General features: G+C 35.6%; 1 protein-coding gene across 1 annotated transcript in view; it reads right to left on the bottom strand.

Annotated features, from left to right (window-relative positions):
• The window catches only part of IL1RAPL2 (interleukin 1 receptor accessory protein like 2), a 599,554-nt gene that overhangs the window by 283,759 nt on the left and 289,130 nt on the right, over positions 1-26,665 (bottom strand). The window contains exon 4 of the mRNA XM_055267708.2: positions 10,400-10,474. Within this exon, the coding sequence (XP_055123683.2) occupies positions 10,400-10,474 (75 nt within the window). The remainder of the gene's footprint in view (positions 1-10,399; positions 10,475-26,665) is intronic.

The raw sequence follows: 26,665 nt of genomic DNA, 5'->3' as shown, positions 1-26,665 counted from the left end.
AGCCTTTGACTTTTCCACCCTGCTAGAAACCCTAGATCAGTTTTTCTTTTTTTCTGATGTGACTTCTTTGCTTACCACCTTGCCGGGGCTTCTGCAACCTCTAAGCTTCCAAACTCCAAGTTACTACCTTGAACATAAACTACTAGTTGTAGTTTCACAGATCTCTGAGTATTTTTTCCCAGATCTCTTGCCTTGTCCTTATTCTATGTAGACTCTGTCTCAACAAAAAATGTTAAAAAATACTTCACCAGGCATAGTGATGTGTCCCTGTAGTCCCAGCTACTTAGGAAGCTGAGACAGGAGGATCACTTGAGCCCAGGAGTTTGAGGCTGCAGTGAGCCAGAATCATGCCACTGCACTCTAGCCTGGGTGACAGAGCGAGACCCTGACCCCTCAAAAAAGGACCAAAATTTATATCCCACTCCTGATATATCTAAGTAATTTCTGGAAAGAGCTATTATTAAAGGAGCAAAAGATCTTCCAAAGTTTAAGCCAAATTTATTTAAATGAAGTATAGAGGACAATTAATGGAATTATCTAAATGATACAAAGCTACCCTTCTGCCTCAATTATGAGAATACCCTTCTACCTCAATTATGAATAAGCCAGATAATAGCTTACTCAATTTTCTACAAGCTCGTCTATAAAATCTGCCTTTATTTACATAAAATTATATAAAATATTTGAATTAAAAGAGATCATAATTTTCTTTTTTTCCCAGTTCATGTGGCATTTTAGACATAGTCAAAATTTGTAGCTTTTTTTTTCTTTTCCAGATCTTTAAAAAGCATCTATAACCCACTGAATAAGATGGGTTAGAAGACGAAACTGCTGAGAAGTGCTGCAAAGCTGATGGTATTGATATCAACACAGATATCATATGCTTTTGGGGAACAGTGCACTCAGTTGACACTTATTCCTAACAATTCAAACAGTGGAGAGTTCTCTAACTTATTTTTAAAGTCTCTTTAATCTATACTTCCTATTGTTGAATGATACAAATTAATTTCTTGATCTCTGTTCAGATACTGGGTTACATACAATTTTTGGCCATTTAAGTATACTGTAAATCCCTCCAGAAAACTTTCCTATATTGTCTTGTGCTTCACAGCTAGTTTTCAGGCATATGTACTGCTTACAAATTAGTTTCTTATTTAAAAAGGAGTTGTGGCTTGAGTTACAAAGATTTAAAGTTAAAACAATGCTCTTAATAATTTCTATTTTCTCACTGAATCAATTCACACTAGACACCCCTTTAACTTCCATATATATGATCACTCACCTTCTGTCCAAAAATCTATTTTAAGAAAGAGCAGAAGTACAAGAGGACCTTGTAAACAATAGTACTAATATTAGTAGGAATATGGCAAGGTTTAAGAGTGACAACTTTAGCTTCACTACTTTCAAGCTGCTTACTAGCTGGGACAAGTTGTATAACTTCTCCCAGCCCATTTTCCTCATTTAAAAAATGGGCCATAGACATTTCTCCAAAGACATACAAATGGCCAACAAGCACATGAAAAGATGCTCAATATAATTAACCATTAGGGAAATATAAATAAAAAACACAATTTAAACCACAATAGTACTACATACACATTAGAATAATTATGTTAAAAATAAGAAAATAACAAGTGCTTTCAAGAATGTAGAGAAATTGGAACGCTTTGCATTACTGGTAGGAATGTAAAATGGTACAGTCTCTTTGGAAAGCAGTCTGGTAGTTCCTCAAAAGGTTAGACATAGAATGACTGAATGACCCAGCAATTCTACTCCTACGTATACACAAGAGAAATGGAAACATATGTCCACACATAAATTTGTACATGAATGCTCACAGCAGCATTGTTTGTAAGAGCCACAGAGTACAAATGATCAAAATGTCAATCAACTAATTAATGAATAAATAAAATGTGGTCGATTATTATTTAGGAATGAAAAGGAGTGAAGTACTTATACATGCAATAACAATGATTGAACCTTGATAACACTATGCTAAATGTAAGAAGCCTATCACAAAAGACCACGTTATATATTTTATTCATATTAAATATCCAGAATAGGCAAATCTATAGTTACAGATAGTTGATTAATGACTACCTAAAGCTGAGGATAGGGATGAGGATGAGGGACTGAGGAGTGACTGTCAATGGGTACAGAGTTTCTTTCTGGTGTGTTGAAAATGTTACCGAATTCTGGTGATGCTTGCACAACATCGTGAATAGACCAAAAATCATTGAAATGGATGTTTTAAATTGCCAATTGTATGGTATATGACTAATATAATAATAAAACTGTTAAAATGAGGCAAGTAGTTGGGTTTATCACAAAGAGTTGCTGGGAAGATTAAATAAAATAAGCTATATAAAGTATTTAATATAGTGCCTAGCACCCTGTAAGCAATCAATAAGTGACAGCTCCACCACCACCACCACCACCACTACTACTACTGATATTATCACTACAAATAATAATTATTATTAGTGGTAGTAGAACTATTATTAAATAAGCATTATTATAATAATAATTGCTATTCTTAGCAGTACTAGAAATGTTATTAAATTATAATAGTAAGTAGAGTAATAACATTATTATTTGTAATAGTAGAGCTGTTATTAAATAATAATTACTATAGTTGTTAATATTATTTAGCTGTCCTTATTAGAATGATAGTTTTTTCCTAGGATAGAGTTTGGGGTCTAGATAATGTTACCATACCCAGTGTGCTATAATAAAAAGAAAAAACTTCAGAGTGAAACAGATCTTGTTGAAATCCCATCTTTGTCACTTACTAATTATATAACATCATGTAAGCTATTTCATCTGTCTGTGGTTATGTTTCCTCATCTGCAAAATAATTCAACAATATCTACTACTACTTTGAGCTCTTATGAGTAATAAGACACTGTATGTGCAAATACCCATTTTAGTGCCTAGTACCTAGTAAATTCTCAAATAATTTTGGTTCCAAATATATGAAATCATGGTTTTGGCTTTTTAAAAATATGATGAAACACCATCAAACTTGTATCAGTATCTCGATAAGACATAAGCCTAAGCAATGCCCCCAAACACCAATGTATGCATAGAGGACTGGTTAACAATCATGCTATTTAAGAGATGTTCGTAATCACATTGTTAGATTACAATCAGACACTATTTAGTAAACTGTTAGCTTTTTTCCCATTTCATTCTTAAAAAATCTCACAACAAGCACAGCTGTTATAGAAACTTAGACAAAGGAAGGGAACCAGTTTCAGTCTCACTCATTAATACTGCAGCCAACTCTTAAGGAAAAGGCTTGGCCCAGATTTTCCAAAGTTGTAAATAATGCACATGGTATATGATCTGGGCAATAGAATGGTTTTCAGTTTGGGGTAGGTCATGCTAAGCTTATGCGTGTTATCCTGAATAAATAGGTCTTTTGGAAACAACTCACTAATCCTAGAATGTCTACAAGGGTGAGGAAATTCTGCCATGAACTCGCTCCAATTATGTGTGCCAAGAAAGCTGAGTAAGTTCATAATACCCTCCGTCTTACTCTCCAAAGTCTCCATAGTGTTCAGTTATTCAAGATTACGTAAAAGTTTTTAAGGAGTTATTTGACACTAAGAGGGTAAGAATATGATATAAAAAATTTTAAAAATCCCTTGCTTCCACCATTATACACACAATGCATATGCCAAGTTATGACTCCAGCTAATGAAATAATCATGTATTACTATTTGTATTAACAATAATTCTGCTTCATCCATGTCCCTACAAAGGACATGAACTCATCCTTTTTTATGGCTGCATAGTATTCCATGGTGTATATGTGCCACATTTTCTTCTTAAAGTATAAGAAAAAAATAGAAAAATAAAAAAACAATAATTCTGGTTTGACATTTAGCTCAGTTGTTGACTTGCTTTGGATTGTTCATTTTATTTCAACTTTAGAAGGAGTTGACTAATTTTGTTAAACTGAATTGATTCAAGGGTATCATAAATTTCCATTTTTAGTATTTGCCACATTAAAGCAAATGGTGGACAATTTATGATTTCAAAAGGTCTATTCTTGGTAATTCTTAATTATTTTCAGATAAATCTAGTAATTGGGTTGAAGCTACAGAATTTTGTCATTGTATTTAGTGAAAGCCTAAGCACATAGAACCTTTAGTACATGAGGCCCTGCCACAAGAAAAATCATTTTCTTTTTTCCCTCTTTTGGCGGTTCTCATATTGCGATGCAATTCTACTTATGCACATCTGTTTCCCCACTAGATTGAGAACTCCTTAAGGCCAAGAAATTCATTTAATTCACCTCTATATCTTCAGGATCTAATATGCTGGCCTCCAGTAAGAACTCAATAAATGTTTTCAGGTAAATAATGTTTTATAAAAAACATAGATTTGGTTGAATAGCTTATTTCCTGATTTGGGATTAAATTGGTTATTTGTTTGCCTTCTAGTCCTGAGTATTGAATTAAATGTTGTATTTTGATATATTCTCTTGTAGAGTCTTTTACACTGGTCTCTTAAGGGATCTGATATAATTTTCAGTAGAAACTGATATGCTAGGGAAATCGATTTCTGATGAAGATGAACACTTCTTACACACATAGAGACAGTTTGAGCCAATGGCACCTAACACACTCATGAAATATGAATTTGAATAGCCTGTAAAAATAAAATAAATTCTGAATGAGAATAGAAAAGAAAAAGAATTTTTTATACTGGATCAGATTTGTCTAGAAATGAACTATTGGCTTTTTGAAACATCAAAAGTAACCCAATTAGCTTGGACTGTTCTACTTGTCTGAGTTTTTCTGATCCACCTTAGGTCAACACAGCGAAACCCAATCTCTACTAAAAATACAAAAATTAGCTGGGCGTGGTGGCACGTGACTGTGATTCCAGCTGCTTGGGAGGCTGAGACAGGAGAATCACTTGAACCCGGGAGGCGGAGGTTACAGTGAGTCGAGATCGTGCCACTGCACTCCAGCCCGGGTGACAGAGCAAGGCTCCATCTCAAGAAAAAAGAAAGAAAGAAAGAAAGAAAGAAAGAAAGAAAGAAAGAAAGAAAGAAAGAAAGAAAGAAAGAGAGAGAGAGAGAGAGAGAGAGGAAGGAAGGAAGGAAGGAAGGAAGGAAGGAAGGAAGGAAGAAAGGAAAAGAAAATGATCATCATCAGTCAGAAGAATACAGCACATTTTCAACCTCATCTTTAATTAAAATTAGATAGCAGATCTCAAATCTTTCATGCAAATTTGTTCATGACTTTTTCAAAGCTTCCAGGAGTGTGTTACAGTTTGTAAAGCATGCATTTGGGTCTCACGAAAAGAAGTAGTTTATGAAAAAGGGTCTATCTAGCATGAATATATTTCAAATGGGGCACATGTCCTTACAATATTTTAATAAATTGGTATTAAAGGTGTAAAATAAGTTTATATATTGTAATACAGTGTTGTTTTACTTAGAAAAAATTATTGAAAACATATATTTTTCAACTGCTGAGAAAAGAATTAGCCCTGGTATAGTCAAGGTTTATTTCTCAAATTTAAAGTTAAATTTACCTTCAGAGAGAGAAAAAATAAAGGATAACAGGACCAAATTGGAATTTTGTACGTGTGTGTTGTACATTGTTTTATCTTTTATATATCATACATTACCACAAGGAACTTTAGTTACATAGACTTGTTTTGTGAGAGCAATAGTTTTCAGATTATTTTGTTAAGAATGTGTTTATCATCTCAAAATATATGGTTATTTGGTGAAGATTAATCTTCTTTCAGTATTACAATGTGAACAAAATTTAGCAACAACCAAACTGTCATCACTAAGTCCGCAAAAACGTATGTAAATTTCTAGAACTTTGCAGATGACTAATGGCTTCCACTATAGGAGAGAGAAAGTCAAGATGTTTATTTTTCTCTAGAGACATAACAAAATATCTGTACTGATGCCAACTCCATGCATGAAAAGTATTTATTTCTACTGAAATTTTTCATTTAATGAATTCCTTTTAGAAATATTCAGAACTGAGAACAGAGTGTAACCCTCAAATGAACACATAAACATTTATTCCAGACCATGTTTTCTACAACTACCTTGAAGCCGATACTCAAGTATTTCCTAACACGTGTCTCATTTTGCATAAAATTGCTGCATGAAATTCTTGTCCATGGGAAAAATAAAATTAATAATGCTCTAGATAAACTAATTAATGTTTGTTCAGGTTATCTACTAATTACTTAACAAACTACCCCTAACTTAATGGCCAATGACAATCACTTTACTTCGCTCATGAATTTTGGGGTCATAAATTTGAGAAGAGTTCAGCTCAGTGGTTTGTCTGTGATCTACATAGCATAAGCCAGGGAAGCTAGGGCTGGAGGATCCACTTCCAAGATATCTTCTTCACTTATATTGGTGTCGTGGTGCTAGTTGACCTCTCTCTCCCACCATATTGTGTCTCATTCTCTAGTGCCTCTCTATGTGGCTTAAACTTCAAACAGCATGGTGGTTTCAGAGTGGACCAAAACACTGGGACAGAAGTTGCAAGTTTCTTTTGATTCAGCTTCTAAAATTTCAGAACATCACTTTTACCACACTCTATTGGTCAAGTGTGTCCCGACGGCCAACCCAGATTCAATGAGAGAAGAATGAAAAATCAAGTTTAGATATTAGAAGTAGCCAAAAATCTATGGCCAGCTTTAATCTACCATGATGTTGTCTAAAATTTTAAGTAATGGGATTTGGGAAACCCAAAGTTGATAATGTGTTTAGCCATATGGATTGGATTTTTGTATTTCTTGGCAGCTCTAATTTTAGTTCTAGCTTGAGGATGTCCAGAATTGAGTGTGTTTGATAAACTTCAGAAACTGAAGGAAAACAATTTCCAGTTTTCATTACCTTACTGAATTCTTCAAGTTTTCCAGACAGACAGAAATATCCAATAGTCCCAGTTATCCTTCTCTATCTCTTTTTTACACATGGTGTTTTCTAATGTCTCATGATCCTGACTGCAGAACTCTCACTCACACGGAGGAGCTCTTTGACATTTATAGTGCTCATAATGTCATCTGACTATTGAGGTATAAGAGCAACTTACAAAATGATTTCCAATTGTGAATAAATGGTACTAAATAAATCCGTGAAAGAGTTAAAATCACTTAAAATTAATCAGTCACGTGCTCCTTGAAACACCAGAGATCTGGTTTGACTGATTTTGCTTTTCTTTCTCTGAATTATATGGTTGTTTAACATCTCAGAGTAACAGCCTTTCTGGGATGAAAAATACGCAGGTCTCCATCTTTCTGTCAATAAAGTTGTTTCCACTTGTGTTACAAACTAAAACCCGAAAAGTTCAGCCTTACATCTAATGTAAATTGGAAGTAAATTATTTTAGTAATCTTATAGGATGGTAGTATTTGGTAGGGTATTTTGGTATATATATCTATGTTAGAATACAGGTTTATGCAAAGTGCACATCTTGTAGATGTCCTGAACAGTACATACAGGTGTTGCACCCAGTGAATCTGAATGGAATGTATCTTCTACAATGGTCCTTCTCCTTGCTTTGGATCAATACTTTTCAAACTTTGCTGTTGTGTGCCTGATAGCAGAAGAGAGTACAGAAGGTATTCCTCCAGGGACCATAAACATAAAATTTACTCACATTTTATTTGTTTATTTTATCAAGTACTTTTTTTTTTTTTTGAGATGGAGTCTCGCTCTGTCGCCCAGGCTGGAGTGCAATGGCATGATCTCAGCTCACGGCAAGCTCCACCTATGGGGTTCACACCATTCTCCTGCCTCAGCCTCCCGAGTAGCTTTGAATACAGGTGCCTGCCACCATGCCTGGCTACTTTTTTGTATTTTTAGTAGAGACGGGGTTTCACCATGTTAATCAGGATGGTCTCGATCTCCTGACCTTGTGATCTGCCCTCCTCAGCCTCCCAAAGTGCTGGGATTACAAGCGTGAGCCACCGGGCCTGGGCTTATAATGTACATTTCATCATGCAAATGTTGCTTTCTATAGATAGATAGATAGATAGATAGATAGATAGATAGATAGATAGATAGATATACGTGGATAAATTGTTTTCATGCCAAATGAAAACAATTTATCCACTTGAATTTCCATGTAAACTAATCATACAAGACCAGCATATGGCTCCATGTAACCCCTGGAAACACAAAGTTCCCTTGGAATATTTTTATCCCAGTTCAAGGTAGATAAATGTAAGCAAAATGTATCATACAGTCAGTAAGGGTATCAGCATATCTAGATTTGGCTCTAACAAAATATAATGACTGTAAAACAATATAGGGGACATAAGAAGAGCTACAGTCTAATACTTCATTATTTCCAAATATTTACCATTTGCACAGTCCACTCTTGACAACATGTTTATTAATTTCTTTTTGTTTTGTTTAAAATGCTTAACTTTGGTACTCACATTGCTAGGCTTATTTAAAAACTACTATTTGCTATATTTCATTTTGGAAAAGTGAACATTAGGAATATAATTTTCTGTCTCTTATTTTCAAGATATAAATAAGCTTCCAACAATCCCAATTGAATTATAAAGATCAAAAATTGAGTCAAAACTTCCAAAAACTACAAGGAGATATCATCTCACCCTAGTTAAAATGGCTTTCATCCAAAAGAGAGGCAATAACAAATGCTGGAGAGGATATGGAGCAAACGGAACCCAAATGTCCACTCCTAGTGGGAATGTAAATTAGCACAACCACTGTGGAGAATGGTTTGGAGGTTCCTCAGTAAACTAAAAATAGAGCTACCATATGATCCAGCAATCCCACAGCTAGGCATATACCCAAAAGAAAGGAAATCATTATATCAAAGAGATATCTGTACTCCCATGTTTATTACAGCACTATTCACAATAGCCAAGATTTTGAAGCAACCTAAGTGTCCATCAACAGACAGATGGATAAAGAAAATGTGGTATATATACACAATGGAATACTATTCAGTCATAAAAAAGAATGAGATCCAGTGATTTGCAACAACATGGATGAAACTGGAGGCCATTACATTAAGTGAAATGAACCAAGCACAGAAAGACGAATTGCACATGTTCTCACTTATTTTGGGGAACTAAAAAATTAAAACAATTGAACTCATGGAGATAGAGAGTAGAATGATAGTTACCAGAGGCTAGGAAGGGTTTTGGGTGTCGTGGAAGTAGGAATGGTTAATGGGCATGCAAATATAGTTAGAATAAGTAAGATATAGTATTTGATAGCACAACAGGGTGACTACAGTCAACAATAATTTATTGTACATCTTAAAATAACTAAAATATTATAACCGGACTGTTTGTAACACAAAGAAAGAATACATGTTTGAGGTGATGGACATCCCATTTACCTTGATGTGATTATTATACATTGTATACCTGTATCAAAATATTTCATGTACTCTATAAATATACACACCTATTAGGTACCCACAATAATCAAAAATTAAACAAAAACAAAAACCTTTCTAAGTGAGTGAAAATTGGGATCAATTTGTCCTCCCTGGCTGTATAATGGATAGAGACCACTATGGTCACAAATATCAATAAATCATATATTCAGTGTAAGACCAATACATTTCAAGCATATTTACTCAGTTCTCTTGTGGTTCTTCTGTTTAGAATTGAAGAAATTTAGAATACTAGAATGAAATCCAAGACAGATGAAATCTCGCAAATGTTAAAGGGCATGATTTAAATTAAAGGCCACAATTTGAAAGAGATCCTAGCAGGCCTCTGAGTTTTTAGCTTACAGTACTTAAAATTACAAGGATTAGCAGTAGGAGCTCTAAAAGAGGTGTAACACCTTGTGTTCTTATTTGAGTGTGTAAAAGGACAGTAGCACTCATAAGTCAACTTGTCACTTTTCCCAACATCATATGATTCATAAATATTCAGGATCCCAACCTAAAAACAAGTTTTAAATGGCCCTGGATTGTGATATTGAAAATAATATTATCAAATCATTTTAAAGGCGAAACTGAAGGGTTGTATGTTATTTTAAGAAGTGCTTGGTCTCCAGGAGTTAATGCTGTCCAAATAAAAATTTTGGCTGACATGTATGAAAAGTTTTCTGTACCCATCACCAATGCAAGACACTCATAAATCTATCAATCATAGAATTAAAAAGCTCTGTCATACAACACACTTAATACCCAGTGTAACTAATTAGTATTACCATTTTTTGATGCAATACAAACTCATTTCCTCAAACTGCTATTGCACTGAACTCCAGGGTTACAAATGAGCAGAACACAAACTGATTTGCTTGTAATAACAGTGGCAATAAACCTTTCCTGGTTCTTGCAATTTTCCCCATCTGTTAACAGAGGGCAAGTTTAGGAAGTGTTACTCCAAGGAGGGGACTTACCCAGCTGGACATCTATAACACTTGGCTGATTCTCCATGGGGAACAATGGCTTGGGAGGCTTGTCTGTGAGTAAAGCTAGAAAAGAAAATGAAAGAAAGCAATGGAAAAATTGAGATAAATTACAGGATGAGAAAGATTCTATCATGTATGATATTTAATGTTTGTAGACTTGATGGTGTGTAAACATTTATTAGACAGTGTTCCTACTTCCTACTTTGGTTGTTACTCTATGCATACAATATCCATTTCCCAGCACATTTAGAGCACTATTGATTCACTGTAAATAGGCCATTTTGACAACTACATTTTCCAACAAAATGAAACAAATGGACTATTTTGGGTGGTTTTTATAAATTTGTAAGTATAAAGAAATATATATTTTAAAAGTATAATTGAGAAATAGTAAGTCCTCCTATATGCTTTGTAGTGGTATTCTCAATGAAATATTATCCTAATGGACATTTTTAGTGACATGAATCTTCTAAACCTCTGAATTATCCCCCACTCTCCACTGCAACCTCCAAAACAATATAATAAAGCAATGATATCTTCATTAGCATAATTGATCAAAAATACCAATTAAGCATCTTTTGCACTCCAAGTCTTGTGCTAGGTACTAAAGGGAAAGAAAGTAAAGTCTTTATCTTTGCCCTCAATTTATAATACAGGACTATGAACACAGGACTAGCACACCATAATAGAGAATGGAACATAGAATATAGCATTTGAGCTATAAGGCTATATATCGGTGGAAAAGAAATGGAGAAAGGAGAGGTCAATATTTGCTGGAAGGTTTGGGGAAAGTTTTATGAAGAGAATGGATCTCCATACGAAACTTAAGGGATGGAGAAGATTTGGAAAGGCACAGAGTAAAGAAGAAAAGATTCTCAAAAAGATTTTCAAAAGATTATCAGGAAAGATTAACAACATAAACCAAGGCACAAGAGTAGAACTTCACAAGCATAATATGCTTTGAGGAAAATGAGCCTGATGAGAAGGGGTTTTGTGAGCACCATGAATTAAAAATGAAACTATATAGGTAGGATGGGGCTGAATTCTGGAGGACTCTGAGTAACAGGTAGAGGAATTTGGACATGATGTTCTAGGCTGGAGTGTCATTGTAGATCTTGAAACAAAAAATGACTCAAAGGAAGTGATGTCTAATGATGATTGGCTTGATATGTGGAATGGGCTGAGAGAAGAACAAAAAACTAAGAGGTTGAGGAAACAATGCTGCAGTGCGTGGGGATGGGTGGTGGTGAGCAGTCACATCAGGTTGGAGTTTGGGGAATTTTTTTTTTTGAGAAGACAAATCTGAGAGGCAACTGGAAGAAAGAAATGAGAGGACTCAGCATGCAGAAACATAATGTCATGTGTACCGTTGTCATAAAACAACCCTTATATCAAACTATTGTTTATATCCTGAATTCCCTTTAACTGATTCTGTATTTATGTCTTGCTTCAAGTATCCAACTGGACTCTTACCTACTAAAAAGAAATGTTTTATACTTCTTTATAATTCACAGGAGGAATAGCATAGGATTGTGCTATAATGATTAAGCCACCATTAATTGACTAGCTTAGGACTTCCCTGCCAACATGAGAGAAGATCTCATACTATTTGCAGAATATTTAGAAGAGAAAGAGAAATACAAGTTGGTTACAGGACAGGTAAGGTTAGGGAACTATACAAATTTGGAGAGATTCCCAAAATAGTTGTTGATAATAAACAAATGCACCAGAAATATACTTAGGAAAGAGCTTTATGGCACATTAGCTTTCTCTTCCTAATACCTGAGCTGCCTGAAGTGGAAAAATTTTAGTGAATTAATTGCCTTCATTTTTCCAACACATCATTCAAGATGACATAAAATATGTATTGTCCTTACGGAATTGAACAACATTTTTGTTTTAATTGATTTTGGCATAATTTAGACCTACTAATATAATGTCTAGTCTTCATTTCATAAATACTACAGTTACTCTTAATAATCTGATTTTTAAATATTATTAGAAACATGAGGGATCTACTTTAAACAAAATGTATATGTTTGAATTTAAAATCCAGTTATATCAGATGTTCAATTTTGTTGTATTTTGCTATTATTTGTAATAGTAAAATATTGGAAACAACCTCAATTTCTAATAGTAGGGGGCTTGTTACAATTGTGGTGATTTCATATAATGATATATTATGATACTGCTGTTTAAAAGAATTAGGTAAATCTGCAGATTAGATATGAAAGTATTTCCAAGACATACTGTTTAATGAAAAAAACAAAGTCCCAAATAGTATGCTCAGCATGCTATTTTGAGTATAAAACATACATATGCATATATAAATGTTTGTATATGTATGAAATATTTCTAGATGGATACATGTGCAACTGGTAACAGTGGTGTCCTCTGAAGAGAGGGAGTGGATGGGTGAGTAACTGTGGTGGGTAAGGAAAGGGTGGCATGGGCAGGCAGAAGGAAGATTTAATCTTCACTATATGCCTTTATATTTTGAACCATCTGCATATGCTATGTATTCAAAACATAAATAAAATTAAAATTAAATCCAGCCATTTTTCATTTTATTAATAAAAAATCCATTTTGATTTCTTTATAGAATTATTGTCAATTTACCTTACACATCCAAATTATAGACATTTAGCTGCTGGAAACTATTCTAAGGCAATCTTATTTTAAAATATTTCCTTCTTCCAAATGAATTAACTGGAATGTGATAGGTGGGAAGCAATTGTAAGGAATGTATTTCATGTATGGAAATGACAATCTTGCTCTGCTTTCAGCAGGATGAGTTTGGGGTCATTGTTTTCCCCTTCCCTTATCTTCCGCCATGGACTATAGATGTATTTACCCTAATTTTATTATTGTTAAATATCAATTGCTGAAGTGACATTCACTAATATTAATGATAATTTTAAGTGTCTTACATTTATAGGTGGTTCATAAGTTTCAAGGTGCTTTCAGATACATTAGCTCATATTATCTTCATGATGACCTTGTAAAGAAGACAGTTACCAGTGTGGTCAATTTAGATATGAAGTTAAATGAAGTTTATATTGTCTTATTTGGTGTCCCCTTGTGACCAAGTCCCCACTTGCAGGATGAATAGGAAAACAGGATATATGTTGTAGGCAGTAGACAGGTAAAGAGCTCAGTACTGAGTCAGTGGTTTTAGCCTCTTTGACTCCACAATAATTACACTAGGGTTCCTAGTCCAATGGGAATGGCTTTGTGGCAAACAGCCAGTTGAAACATGATCCCTGTAGGACACCCCACACATCTACACTTTTTCCCCCTAAACCCGCGAATGGAAAGAGATGAATTGGCGCTTAACCCAGCACATCTCAATGGGATATAAGGCTATGGTGCCTCTTTAAATTCCATCATGTTTAGGCTTGGGAATTGCTAAGAAGTGCAGAACATTTGTGATGATAAAGCAGCAACTGCAGCAGTTCATCTGGATCCTGACCACCAGCCCAGAGACAAATCTATCAGCACCTTGCATAATTATAGCATCTGCAGATTAGCTAGAGTGCATGCTGCCACAGGCAGGCAAGCTCATTTCTTGTTTATTTTTATTTTTAAATCTCATCTGAAACTCAGTTACTAATTGTGAAAGGAAAGAAAGAACTGTCAATACCAAGTCCCCTAAACAACAGTGCAGAAATTTACAATTTTATTAGGAATCTTATCCTGGACCTCAAGGGGGACTAATTGGGGTCTGAGCTAATCTTTGAATTTGCTGCTTAAGCTTCATGCTTTGATTGAAAGAATGGGTGCAAAGGATACATTTTGTTACTAACGTTTCAATGTACAATTTCTCCAATGCACTTTCCTCAGTAGCTGCTTATATTTAATTATCCTTGAATATAATTGCTCTACCGTGTATACCATGACACTAGTCTTAATGTGTTAGTGAAGCTACTACTATTACTGCCTTCTTCTTCCTAAAACTAGGTTTTATATGTTTGACACTAACTTTCCTGAGAAGAATGCTCAAAATAACTTTTTCTTTTCCATGATAGGCAATGATTTTATCTATATGTACAACCAGATCAACTGTTTTGACTGATTGGTCAATTTCCATGAACTTAGTATAAAAAATAAGTAGACTCGTTTGTTTAATTGAATAAATGAATTTCACTACATTGCCCAAGTGTTACCTACTGTTACGACAATTTTCATTGCCCTCTTTTGTTGTTGACTTACCTGTTTAATTAGATTGGCCAGAAAGACCAAGTGGAAGGGAGTAGAAGGACAGAAACTCATTAATTTCTGTGAATGAAGCTATTTTGGAATTTGTATGTTATGGTCAATGAAATGGATCCTCCCAAATCCATTCAGCATACCAGCACTAAAATCACATTCTAAAATCACTATTTTTGTCATAACATTTAACCATTAAAAACCTACCAATGTTTCCTACATTTACAGGAGGATAAACCCTGAACTTGTCATCTGGGAACATAAAGGCAGCCATAGTCTAGCCTTAATAACTTTCCTGTCATTTTATTTTATTTTCTTTTTTGAGATGTAGTTTCGCTCTTGTTGCCCAGGCTGGAGTACAATGGCAGAATCTCAGCTCACCTCAATCTCCGCCTCCCCGGTTGAAGCAATTCTCCTGCCTCAGCCTCCCGAGTAGCTGGGATTACAGGCACGCACCACCATGCCTGGCTAATTTTGTATTTTTAGTAGAGACAGGGTTTCTCCATGTTTGGTCAGGCTGATCTCGAACTCCCGACCTCAGATGATCCACCCACCTCGGCCTCCCAAAGTGCTGGGATTACAGGTGTGAGCCACGGTGCCCAGCCTTTCCTGCCTTTTTACCCACCTATCTTCTATTTTATTGATGCTATAGACAAGTTACTGTCTTCATTCACATTGTATTAATTTCCAACTATGCATCTTGGCTTAAACTCTTCCTCTAAGTTTGGTAACAAATAAAAACAGCTACCACAGTTATGATTTACTTAATATCTACTGTTCTAGGCTGTTTCAAGACATTTTCTATTACATTTTACAAATAACTTGCCCAAAGTTAAGCAGCTTATTCTTGAACCTAAAGAAGGGACCTGAATTGAGTTCTGTCTGATTTCACCAGGCCAACAACACTCTAAGACCTCCCCCTTTCTTTTTTTCATCGCAAGTCCTAGCTATCCTCCAAAAACTTGTTTAAGTCTTGAATCCTCCAGAAAGCCTTCCTTAATAACAGCCCAAGCTAATCTTTCTCCTCTCTTAAATCCTCAAGCATTTACTACTCCTTTGAACCACCCATTTGGTTCATGACATGTACTACTTTGAATACAAATTAAACTTCACATTACATGGGTATGTCTTGTCTTCCTAACTATATTTTTAAGCTCCTGGAGGATAAAGATCATGTCTCATATAATCCAGTAAAGAGGACAGTATGTGACATTGGGGAACAAATAAACACAATCTCCAAATTAACTTCCTGGTGGTATTCTTTCTTTAAAAAAGTGTGCTTCCCATAGCATTCTTAGATTGCAAAGAACAGAATCAAACTTTTGCTAATTAAAGCCAAAAGGGAATTTATCAGAAGTGTATCTCAAGGATGGCCAGGAAGTTTGGGAAACTAGGTTTAATAACAGAAAAGAAACCAGGCCAGGTCTAGATATGCAAGCAAAAGAGACTACACAATAATTTCATCTTGACCCCCTCAATGAATTGAACTGGTTTTGTTGTTGTTGTTGTTTTTTAATATGTTTTCTTTTATTGTGTTGTATCTTGGTTTTTTGTCCTTGTATCACTTTGACCAAGATTCAAAATCCCAGAACGACAGGCTGAATGAACAAGTTTTGAGCTCCAGGCCTAGGAAAGATTGTATGCAAATCATGAAGAAAAGAAGAATCTCCTAAAAGTAGGTTTTTGCAACCTCAGCGAGGTAACATTCACTACTGGCAAATTTTTTGTTGTAGGTGACTGTCCCATGCATTGTTGGATGTTTAGCAGCTTCCCTGGCCTCTACCCAAAGATGCCAGTAGGACCTTCCCCCAGTTGTGAAACTAGAAATGTCTCAAGATATTGGCAAAATATAATGAGGGGAATAACATTGCACCTGCTTAATAACCACTGTCCTAAATAAAACTTAGGTTGTGTTAGAAAAAGAAATAAATACTAGATGGTCAAAGGTAACAGGCAATACCATCTCATTGCCCAACTCCAGGGGCACACTTACATCAGTTTCCATGTAAATGGCATTCCTGGGAGCATATAATATTAATGGGATGCCCTGAAGTTGTGCAAAGAAGTGACATTGATCACACACATCCATTAATAAAACACAATTTTATTAATTAAAACAATAATATTTTATGCCAAATACTTCTCAAGTTCTGAAACAGTCACTGGATTTTGTCAATGGGTAGCAACCGTTCCATGGGCTCTTTCCTCTTCCAAATCACCTAAGCTCATGAGCTAATTCCAAAAGAGAGCAATAGCAGCCTTATGGCTCTTTGTCCGAAAGTGCCCAGATGTACAAGTATTACAGATTGCCTATTGTTCTGAGGGAATTGAGGATTTGGGGAAGAAAGACTTGGGAATAGCTTTCATGTGAGAAGACAAAATGGAGGTCCCCACTGACCAAATCAGATTTAGGGAGAGCCAGAGATCCTGTTAATATCCTTAAAAATTTCCTGTAATCATGAATGGAGACTTGCCAAGCTTAGCCTAAGTAGTTGACTAGTTTGAAGATTTCATAAATTGAACACAGAATGAATGCAGAAATTGCTGAGCTCTGAACACATCATAAGTACTATTATTCTTTGGAATACTTGGTATTTTTTTTCTTGTGATTAGCTGATAATTGCTTGAGGCAAGGAATATCTCTTTCTCAATTAACTACATAGTCTTCCTAATCCTGTATTATGATGTACACAATTTACTGGCCACTTAATCTAAAGCTCCATACGATAAAAATATTTTATTTCTAGAATTACCAGGCTGAGAGTCCCGTGGTTTAGATGATTATCCAGGAAAAAGTACAGAATAATCATGATTATTCAATATCATCCTTAATGTTCCAAACCTGTAAATTCAAGCAGGACCAGCCTTGGTTACACTATATCTCCTTTGCCCTAATATTCCTAATTTTGTGACCTCTATTTTAGAGAAATTTCTTCTCCATCCTGCTTTTAGGCACACAAAGTTGTGACTCTGATCAAAACCTGCTGCAAAAAAGCATCTGCCATTTAAACCTTAATATGAACTTAAGACACTTGTACCTTCTCTCTCATAAGGCTAGCTGCTTTTGAAGGATTGTCTCTCAATGTGGAATAAAAGGCTTTACTCCATTGTAGGCACACGTTGGGCACCAGGGCCCCTTTCTTGACTTACTATCTTCACATTGACGTTAGCCAACAAACAGGGTGGCCTTCTGCAGAAGCCAATTAAGACAAATAAAGCTGTTTTCCTCAAGATTCTAACCAGCATTATTATGAGTGAATCTTCTAGTTCATAATAATATCTTAGGAAAAAGAGCCCAGGCATATGTTAAATAAAAAAATCAATGTTCATTAAAAATCAATCTTTGCTTTTATTTCAGCTTGTTATTACTTTCATCAACTAACCACTGTAGCAATTAATCTTTTATAATTATTTTCTCTACCAAAATTATAATATTGTCGGTCTTATTTGTAACAGGAGGAAACAGATCAGCATGGACTTTTTATTAACTCAATCTAGAGAGAAGATATATTCTCTAGGTGTCCCAGCTATAATAGAAAATTTGTGATAGGCTCACCACAAAAAACAGAACCAGCGATCCCCAAAATTATTTGAAAATTTGTTTTCAAATCACTGATGGTTCCAACTTCAGATACTTTTACATGTATCTCCCTCATCTCCCTGCCTACTACAACCCTTTAAAAATAATTTGCTTCATTAAGTCACTGTTACTGATGACAATGGTTCATGTTCCTCACATGTATATTTGGAAGATAAAATTCTTGAGAATTACTGAGAGTCAAACACATGAAAGGTTATATTCAGAGGATTACATTGCTTTTAAAACACATTCCAGTTTCACTAAAAAATCCCTGCCATTATTTAAAGCCATTGAAGTATTTGCCTTTTATTAGCATAGAACTTAAAGTCAGTTATTGTCTTTAATAAATAAGTGATCCTTTACCAAATAGAGGTTAAACTGCTGGGAAAGTGCTGGGCAACTTACCTGGCCATTGCCCCTGCAAAGCTTAGGGCCTCCCTAGCAACTGGCTCAGAGCCTGTGTCCTGCCTTGCAATTCAGTGGATGTGCCCTGAGGGTAGTGAATGGTCAGGGCTGCTGTGAAGTTGCCCTGAGTTGCCCTTTTCTCTAGATCCCACATTTATTTCCACTAATATTTGAGTTTTGAGCAGTGCATGAGCTTTGGGAAAGCTTAAGCATAAGGCAGGGCAATTTCTTCTCAATGCCATTTGACACAAGGCCCTTCTCTGGGGAGAATAATGTTTATTCAGCACAAATCTGCCCAGACATAAAGCAACTTCTTCAAACTTGAAAAGAAAACAACCTTGGGGGAAATGGAAACTTAAACAGTGGTTATGATGGTAGTTTTTTTTTTTTCTTCACAGTTCCTGCTTTTTCTTCACTGTTGCCTTTTTTCCCTCAAGTAAGATTTTTCTTTCTCTCTCTAAAATAGTACTCCCTGGACCCTTATATTGTTGATGTCAAACAAATTCCATATATAGCTATTATCAAAGAAATTTCACAAGGTAGTGTACTTCCAGGTTTCACACAGAACTTGGGATATAGTTAGTATTAAAATAAATATGAAAGGTTAAACATGGGAGATAGGTGAATTTTTACCTTGCTTAAAGATCATCATTTGGCTCTGTGATGACTGATCTGTCAGGATCTAGAAATTTGGCCTAGATAGTGATGTCTAAAAATATAATATGATACCCAAGGATGGATAATTTTAGAGCTAGACAAACCCTTAGAGATCTAATTCATCTGGCTATTTTGACAGATAAGAAACTGAAAGGCAGAAAAGGAGGAATGTACTCAACATCATACTGAAAAATAATAAAACAGAAGACCCAAACCCAAGTTTCTTGAATTAAATGTTCAATATTCTTGCTACTGCACCATGGCTAACATTGATTAAGCAGGGATTTCATGCCAAGCACTTCTACATTTATTCTCTCATTAAATCCTCATGACAATGTATAAAGTAGGTCCTACTATTATCAACATTTGACAGATGAGAAAACTGAGGCTCAATGAGTTTAAATTATTTGTCCAAAGTCATATTGCTGGTAAATACATTTTGGGTCCAAGATTCAACCAAAGTCTATCTCACCCTTGAGTCCAAGGTCATAGCCACTAATCTATACTGTCATATTTCTTCTGTGTTTTTTTAATTTAAGACTGCTTTTTGTGTGTGTGTGTTCAAAATACATCCAAAATATCTACATATAAGCATCACCAAAAAATAAAAATAAATAAAAAGGAAAGAAAGAAAGAAACCTAAACACTTCACTAAACTGATGAGCTTTGGGGATTAATTGACTGAATACCTCCTTTATCTGTATCCACAAAATTCCACAGGTCAAAGAATGGGATGAAAATTCGATTTTGGATTACTTGGTGTAATTCATTCTTATAATCAGTTAACAAATGTTTGCAGTTCTATTATAGAAAGGTACTCTACCAAATAGTGTGTATATCTTCATTGGGGGCAGTAAAGTATAAATTTGAAGAATACACAGAGTCAGATCAAAAGGCTTAATCTAGTAGAAGAAATGGAGGTATAAAATGGCTGTAGTAAGTGACAAAAAGTGGTAATTGACTGTTTTAACTTTTATTGCTGCTGGTAAGCTATCACACACTTAGTAGTTTAAAACAACATATTTACTGTTATCTGTTTGGGAAGTGAGAAGTCTAATGTGGGTCTCACTGGATTAAAATTAAGGTGTCAGCAGGGCTGCATACCCTTCTGGAGGCCCTGGGAGAAAATCAATTCCTTTTCCTTTTCTACCTTCTAGAGTCTGTCTGCATTCCTTGGTGCTTGGCCATTTTTCATCTTCAAAGCGAGCAAGGGCAGGTTGAATCCTTGTGACATTATATTATTCTTTCTTTTCTACCTACCTCTTCTATTTTTAAAGAAACCTGTGATTTCACTGAGCTCACCTGGATAATCCATGATGATTTCCCTATTTTGAGGTCAGGGGATTAGCAACCATAATTCCACTTACAACCTTAATTTGACTTTGCTATAGAACCTACCATATTCCTAACAGATTAGATTATGGACATCTTTGGGGTGGAGGGCATTATTCTGCCTACTACCATGCCACAAGAAGTAATTAAATAAAATATAGATAAAATTTAAAGAAGCAGAATATGACATTGTGGCTGTCATATGGAATAACATATATTGTCTGTATTGTATTTTTATGAAAATAACTTTTTTACTGGTCTCATTTCAGTGAAATCAGTTTTTGAATATAATCTTTGGATTTCAAACCAAAGTTCATGAAGGCAATTATTTGACTAGATTGGGCAGGTATTGATACTTCCGTTTTCAGTCTAATGGTTTATTTACTTATGGTTGTCAAACTAATTAGGCATTCATAACTTGTTAACATGATGTTTTGCAATACAAAAGAATATGGAAAAGCAAAATATCACTTAAGTTCAGTTGTTTGGATGTGCTAACAGTCCGTAATGAGGATGACAACTGGATATTAAATAAGCATTTTTTTAAAAATCAAAAGTTTCATGACAGGGATAATTTTCCAATTCACAGAATATTTGTTTAGTAAACATTATTTATGATGTGATATTTAGAGCTCAGGAAGAAGAGAACCATTCTAACATAAAGACTTACTTAGTTTGGGATCTGAGGTAGAAAATAAAGTGTCAATCACAAGGCATTATCACTTTATCCTCCTCCATGTCAGCTTTACATTACCAGAGAACTTTCCATGATGGTGAGTAACCTATTTGTTTACATGACAACAAGCCAAATGCATGGTCATCAAAAATCTATAAAGTGCAGGGTGTTATTTCCACTTTGCAGATGAGGAAACTGAGGTTCAGACAGGTTAATTTACTCTCCTAAGGACTAACCTCTGGCTACTAAGAGCCAGAACCAAAATGTAAATCCTAATTTCCTGACTCCTATTCTGTAGTCTCCCAGTCTCATTTAATCCTCACAACATTCCTATGAGATGAGTACCACTATTTCCATTTTTTGTTGTTGTGGTTGAGGAAATTAAAGGTCAAAGGGGTTAGGTCACTTGACCAAGGTTACCTTGCTAGCAAAGATGGCAGAGCTATCATTCAAATCTATGTCTGTTTGGCTTTAAAGCTGAGATCTTCTCCCCAGAATCATTCAAGGATGAATATGTAATAATATTTCAAATGAACTCAATCATACTAGAGCAGTCTCTGAAAATAAAGTAGTTTTACTTTCCATTTCCATCACTGAAGTCAGGACCTGGCTCTTAGAAATCTTGATTAATTTCCCACATGATGGCAGCTCTCTGGGAGGTTTCCAAGCTTGTTCCCTGTCTTCGTAACACTGATGAGAACTAATTTAATTAATCAAATATAAGTTGATGATCTATGATGTTGAAATTGATTTTCAAATGGAGCCAATTATGACTGCTCACAGTTCCAAGGAAAAAATACAAGCTAGGTGATTTCAAGATGTGATTATTGGATACAGAAGAATTGAGAAAGGAAAAAAATTAACTGAATTTACAAAGCACTTTCTCTTTCCCATGGTTATCTCATTAAGTCCAACTCGGAGGCTAGGAAAGCAAGAATTGTTGTCTCCAGAAACTGAGATACGAAATCTTGGGAATTTTTCAAAGTAGGATCCAAATCTCATGAAAAAGGGTGACTTGCCTTTTTGAATCAACTTTTTGAGTAAACTTGCCAGTTAACTGTGGAGCTTTGATGGCCCCATTTTCTCTGGTAGAGTAAGCATTTATTCAGCTGTGATTATCATTCATCTCCTGATATAACTTTGTCAAGAAATTGGGTTCAATGTTCAAAGGATATCCTGACCCTCTAACTAATACGTCTTTGAAATACCATAAGGCAAGCTAATTCTTTGACAGGGGAATCAAATTCCACCATAGTGTTCTCTGTACTGGTTTAAATGAAGCAGCTTCCAAGTATAGTCTAATTCACCTAAGGGCCTGTACCACCACCACCCCTCCAACCCACCTCTCACTTCCCCAACCTCATCCCATTATTCCCTAGTCTGGACTGACACTTCCTCTGCAGAACATTCAAGTACAGATGGAAACCCAGGTGTTAAAACTGCTCTGACCTTATGACAAATTGATCTAGTGCCACTGGATGTTTCTAAAGCAAATATGCACTTTCTCTGAGAGTATCTTTAGTCAAAAAGTGGTCAGGTCATTTGTGAGAGAACAAAAGGCTTTTCAGGAAACTCTTGTGGGGGTTGTTACCTGAGGTTACAAATCAGGGAAAACCCTGCAAATAGATCTTGCTGCGTTAGGTGACTCAGTGTCTACTGCTATGCTTTTAACATGAAGGCTAGTTACTTGTCTGACCAAAACCCAACCCTTTAGGATCTTTGTCTACGGGCTAATGACCCATTAGTGCTTTAGCATTAGCCTGACAGCCAGTGCTCACTAGCATATATCCATTTAATCTCAGAGAGCTTGGGAGAAAAAAAAAAAGGCACTGTGTAGTACGTAAGAAAAGAATTCAGTTCCTGGGACAGCAAAAGCTCCTCATCCCCACCTGTCTTATGTGTATCTAGACCTTGGAAATGTCTGTGATGTTCATTAGCATCAGGCTGATCTCAGTCTAATTCAGAGCAAATGGTTGCTTATGTTTATTATTTTATAGGAAAAGCCTTTCTCAACTTTCAAAAACATCTGCCACTCAATATCTAGATCACAGAACTCTAGGATGTTGTAGTTGAAAGCATAGGTTCTGTGTTAAGAACACCTGGGTCTTAGTTCTGGCTCTGGCACTTACTTTGTGACCTTGGTCACGATTCCTAAGCTCCTCTCGGACTCCATTTCCTTGATGCATTACTGTGGATACTAATAGTACCCATTTTTTAGGATTATTATGAGGATCAAATAAAATCATGTTTCTAAAGTGCTAGGCGGAGGCCTGGTACATAGTTTAGTTCTCAATAAATGGTAGCAAATATTGATTTGCCAATTAAAGAGAACATCGAGCTGTATATCCTCCTAGGGATGGAACCCAATTAATTACCCCACAGTAAATGAATGGCTGTAAATATTTAGGTTGGTGCAAAAGTAATTTCGCAATAACTTTCGCACCAACCTAATAGGCACACCAATGAGAGGAAGGTTGAAAGGACAAGGGCCAGGTACCAAAGGGAAGAAGTGAGAGTAGGGTAGATAGAGATACAGAGCATCCAGATCACCAAAGCAAGACTCACTCACTTCAAAAATTCGATTCTCCAATACCACGTGCTATCACAGTACTTGTACAAATAGATCCAGATCTAAAACTCACACAGCCAGCTTCTGCCTTGGTAAGAGGATCACAAAATCATCTATAATAATGCATAAAAAATAGATTGAGCTGGCAAGTATATTTCCATAGTGTCTGTGTGGATAATACACTCAGCATAAGTCACTGATTTCATTGACTCCCCCTAACCTATGCAAAGCCAAAAAGGAAATTAAGCTGGGTGGCTGGGTTTTCAGGCTGATGTCAATTTTGCTGCAAAGCACACAGGCAAGTTACTGGCAAAATAATAGAAGCCACTTCATCAGCCTTATGAAATTTCTTCCACAGACTAGATAGTCTAAAAGCAACTTACTACCCATTTGGTTTATCTCTGAGCCCTGAGCTAGAACTTAAGATACATGGGTTCTGATCCTGGCTCCACGAAAAATTTATAGTGTAACCTTGAACAATTCTGTTACCTTTTCTAACTTTTCTATTGCTTAGGTTCCTCAACTTCAAAATGGATATGGTAACTGCCCTGTGTAGTTTTTATAGTTAATATGAGGATGAAGTGACCTAAGAAATATAAAAGCCCTATGAGGTTTTTATAAAATCTCTAAATATATAAGCTGGAAAGCTGGAAATGTCCTCCTAAAGTCACAACTTCCAACATTGCATCCCAGAGATATAGCTGTCTTATGCCAATCTCAGGGTGCCTGTGAAGAATATCTACAGGACCACTTCAGTTTTTTTTTTTTTTTTTTTGGTGTTTTAAAGGATTTTGCCACCATAGCATTCTATTTTATGTCTAGTGTAAATTAATCTAATTGTACTAAAGGCTACATTCATTGAAGAAGAGATAGAAGAATTATCACCAACTATATTTCTGGAAAATAATAATATATAACATTTACAAAACACTTACTATAAGGACTTAACCAGTATTAATTCATTTAATGCTTTCAGCAACTTTATGTATGGGGTATACACTATTATTATCTCCATTTTATAGGAAAAAACTGAGGCATTAGGAAATTAGGTGACCTACCCAAGATTACATAGGTAATAAGAAACAAAGCTGAAGTTTGAATTTAGGCACTCTGGCTTCATAGTCCTTTTAAAATATAAGCCTAACAAGATCCTGATCAATTTGCATCATTTCAATAGCACTTAGTCTTACACAGTCATAATTACAAAGACTCTAGTCTTCCTACCTAATACACGAGTTCCCTCCAGAGTTCCCAGTATTCAGTCTTCGCTTGATAACTTTTCTGCAATAGGCTCACTGCCTCCTGACATCAATCATTTCAATTTTGGAATAACTTTATTAAAATTTCTTCTTTATGTTCAGCTATAATTTGTTTCTTAGTATGTTATACCTCTTGGTACTATTTCTGGTCTCTGGAACAACACAGAATAAACCCAATACACCTTCTATATACCAATGCTTAAAACATTTGCAGACAGATTTATTGATCTCTTTCACCCCCTTCCCTTCTAAAAGCTCTTCCCCTTTTCAGGCTAAACACTTAGTTTCCTCAATTGCCCATTGTCTTTCAGGTGACATGTTTTCCAAAACCCTTTTCCATCCTAGACAACCTTTTTTGGACACAATCTAATCTATCAATGGGCTTCTTAGATATGGTACAATAAACTGAACACATAATTTCAGATGTCATCTAAAGTGCAATTAAACCAATACTTCTATTGTTCTGGACCCTACCTTTCTGTGAGGCAGACTAAGACTGAATTAGAATTTTTGGCAATCTGGTCTCACTGCTTGTGCTCTCAGCCAAATAAAATTCTAAGATTGTACTTTTGCAGTTGGAATTTTGGACCTGAATGAAAAGCTTTACATTTTTTTCCTATTAAATGTAATCTGGTTAGTTTCAACCCATCATTCCAAACTACTGAGATATTTTTGAAAAGAAATATGTGCTCCAAAGAATTAACTGTCCCTCCCAACTTCCTCTCATCTGAAAATGTGATAAATATAATTTATATGTCATCTAACTCACGGATAAAAAATGCAGAACAGGATAGCACTCTGAGAGAAGGCTCTCTGGCGGCCAAGAACATTAGTTCATTAATGAACACTTCTGAAGTACAGTACCTGCTGGCTGCCCAAAGTCCTGAACTGTGCCATATTCCTCTGGCTCTGCCTCACACTCTGGGTCATTCTTTCCTAAGCTGTACCAGTTAAATAGGGTCCAGTTTGTAGGGTCCAGTGCAAAATGAAAATACATGGCCCCTTGTTCAAAAATTATTAAGAAATTTAAGACAGTAACATCAGGGCATTCAACCAAATTTGAGGCCCTTCTAAGTTCAGGAATCTGTGTAGCTGCATAGGTCACATGGCCCTGAGGCCAGCCCTGTTCCCAAACTTTACTGTGACAGAAATTGCTGGCTTTTCAGTAAAACTTGTCTCCTTTCTTTCTGAGCACATACCTATACTACACATACCTATACTACACATTTACCAGCCTCCCTTGCAGTTAGGTGTGATCATATGTCTGAGTTTTAGTCAGTGCAACGTAAGTGGAAATGATATGCACCCCTTTCAGGCTTGACCCATAAAAATCTTCCACACAAGATTTTTCATGCCATTTTCTCTTCCACCAGCTTGACACAGGTGATAATAGTAACCTTGGAAGATATATGCTAAAGATGATGAAACTTTAAGAATGAAGGAACCCAGATCCTTAAATTAGGAACACGTGCTAGGGTTTTGTATGAGAAAAAATAAATTTCTGTCATATCCCAACCTTTCTACATCTTTCGGTTTGCTTACTACAGCTGCTATCATCACTCTAGAT

This window comes from Symphalangus syndactylus, chromosome X (assembly GCF_028878055.3).
Source record: "Symphalangus syndactylus isolate Jambi chromosome X, NHGRI_mSymSyn1-v2.1_pri, whole genome shotgun sequence".
Taxonomy (NCBI): domain Eukaryota; kingdom Metazoa; phylum Chordata; class Mammalia; order Primates; family Hylobatidae; genus Symphalangus; species Symphalangus syndactylus.
The sequence above is the reverse complement of the archived record's forward strand: the minus strand, read 5'-3'. Positions and strand labels throughout refer to the sequence as shown.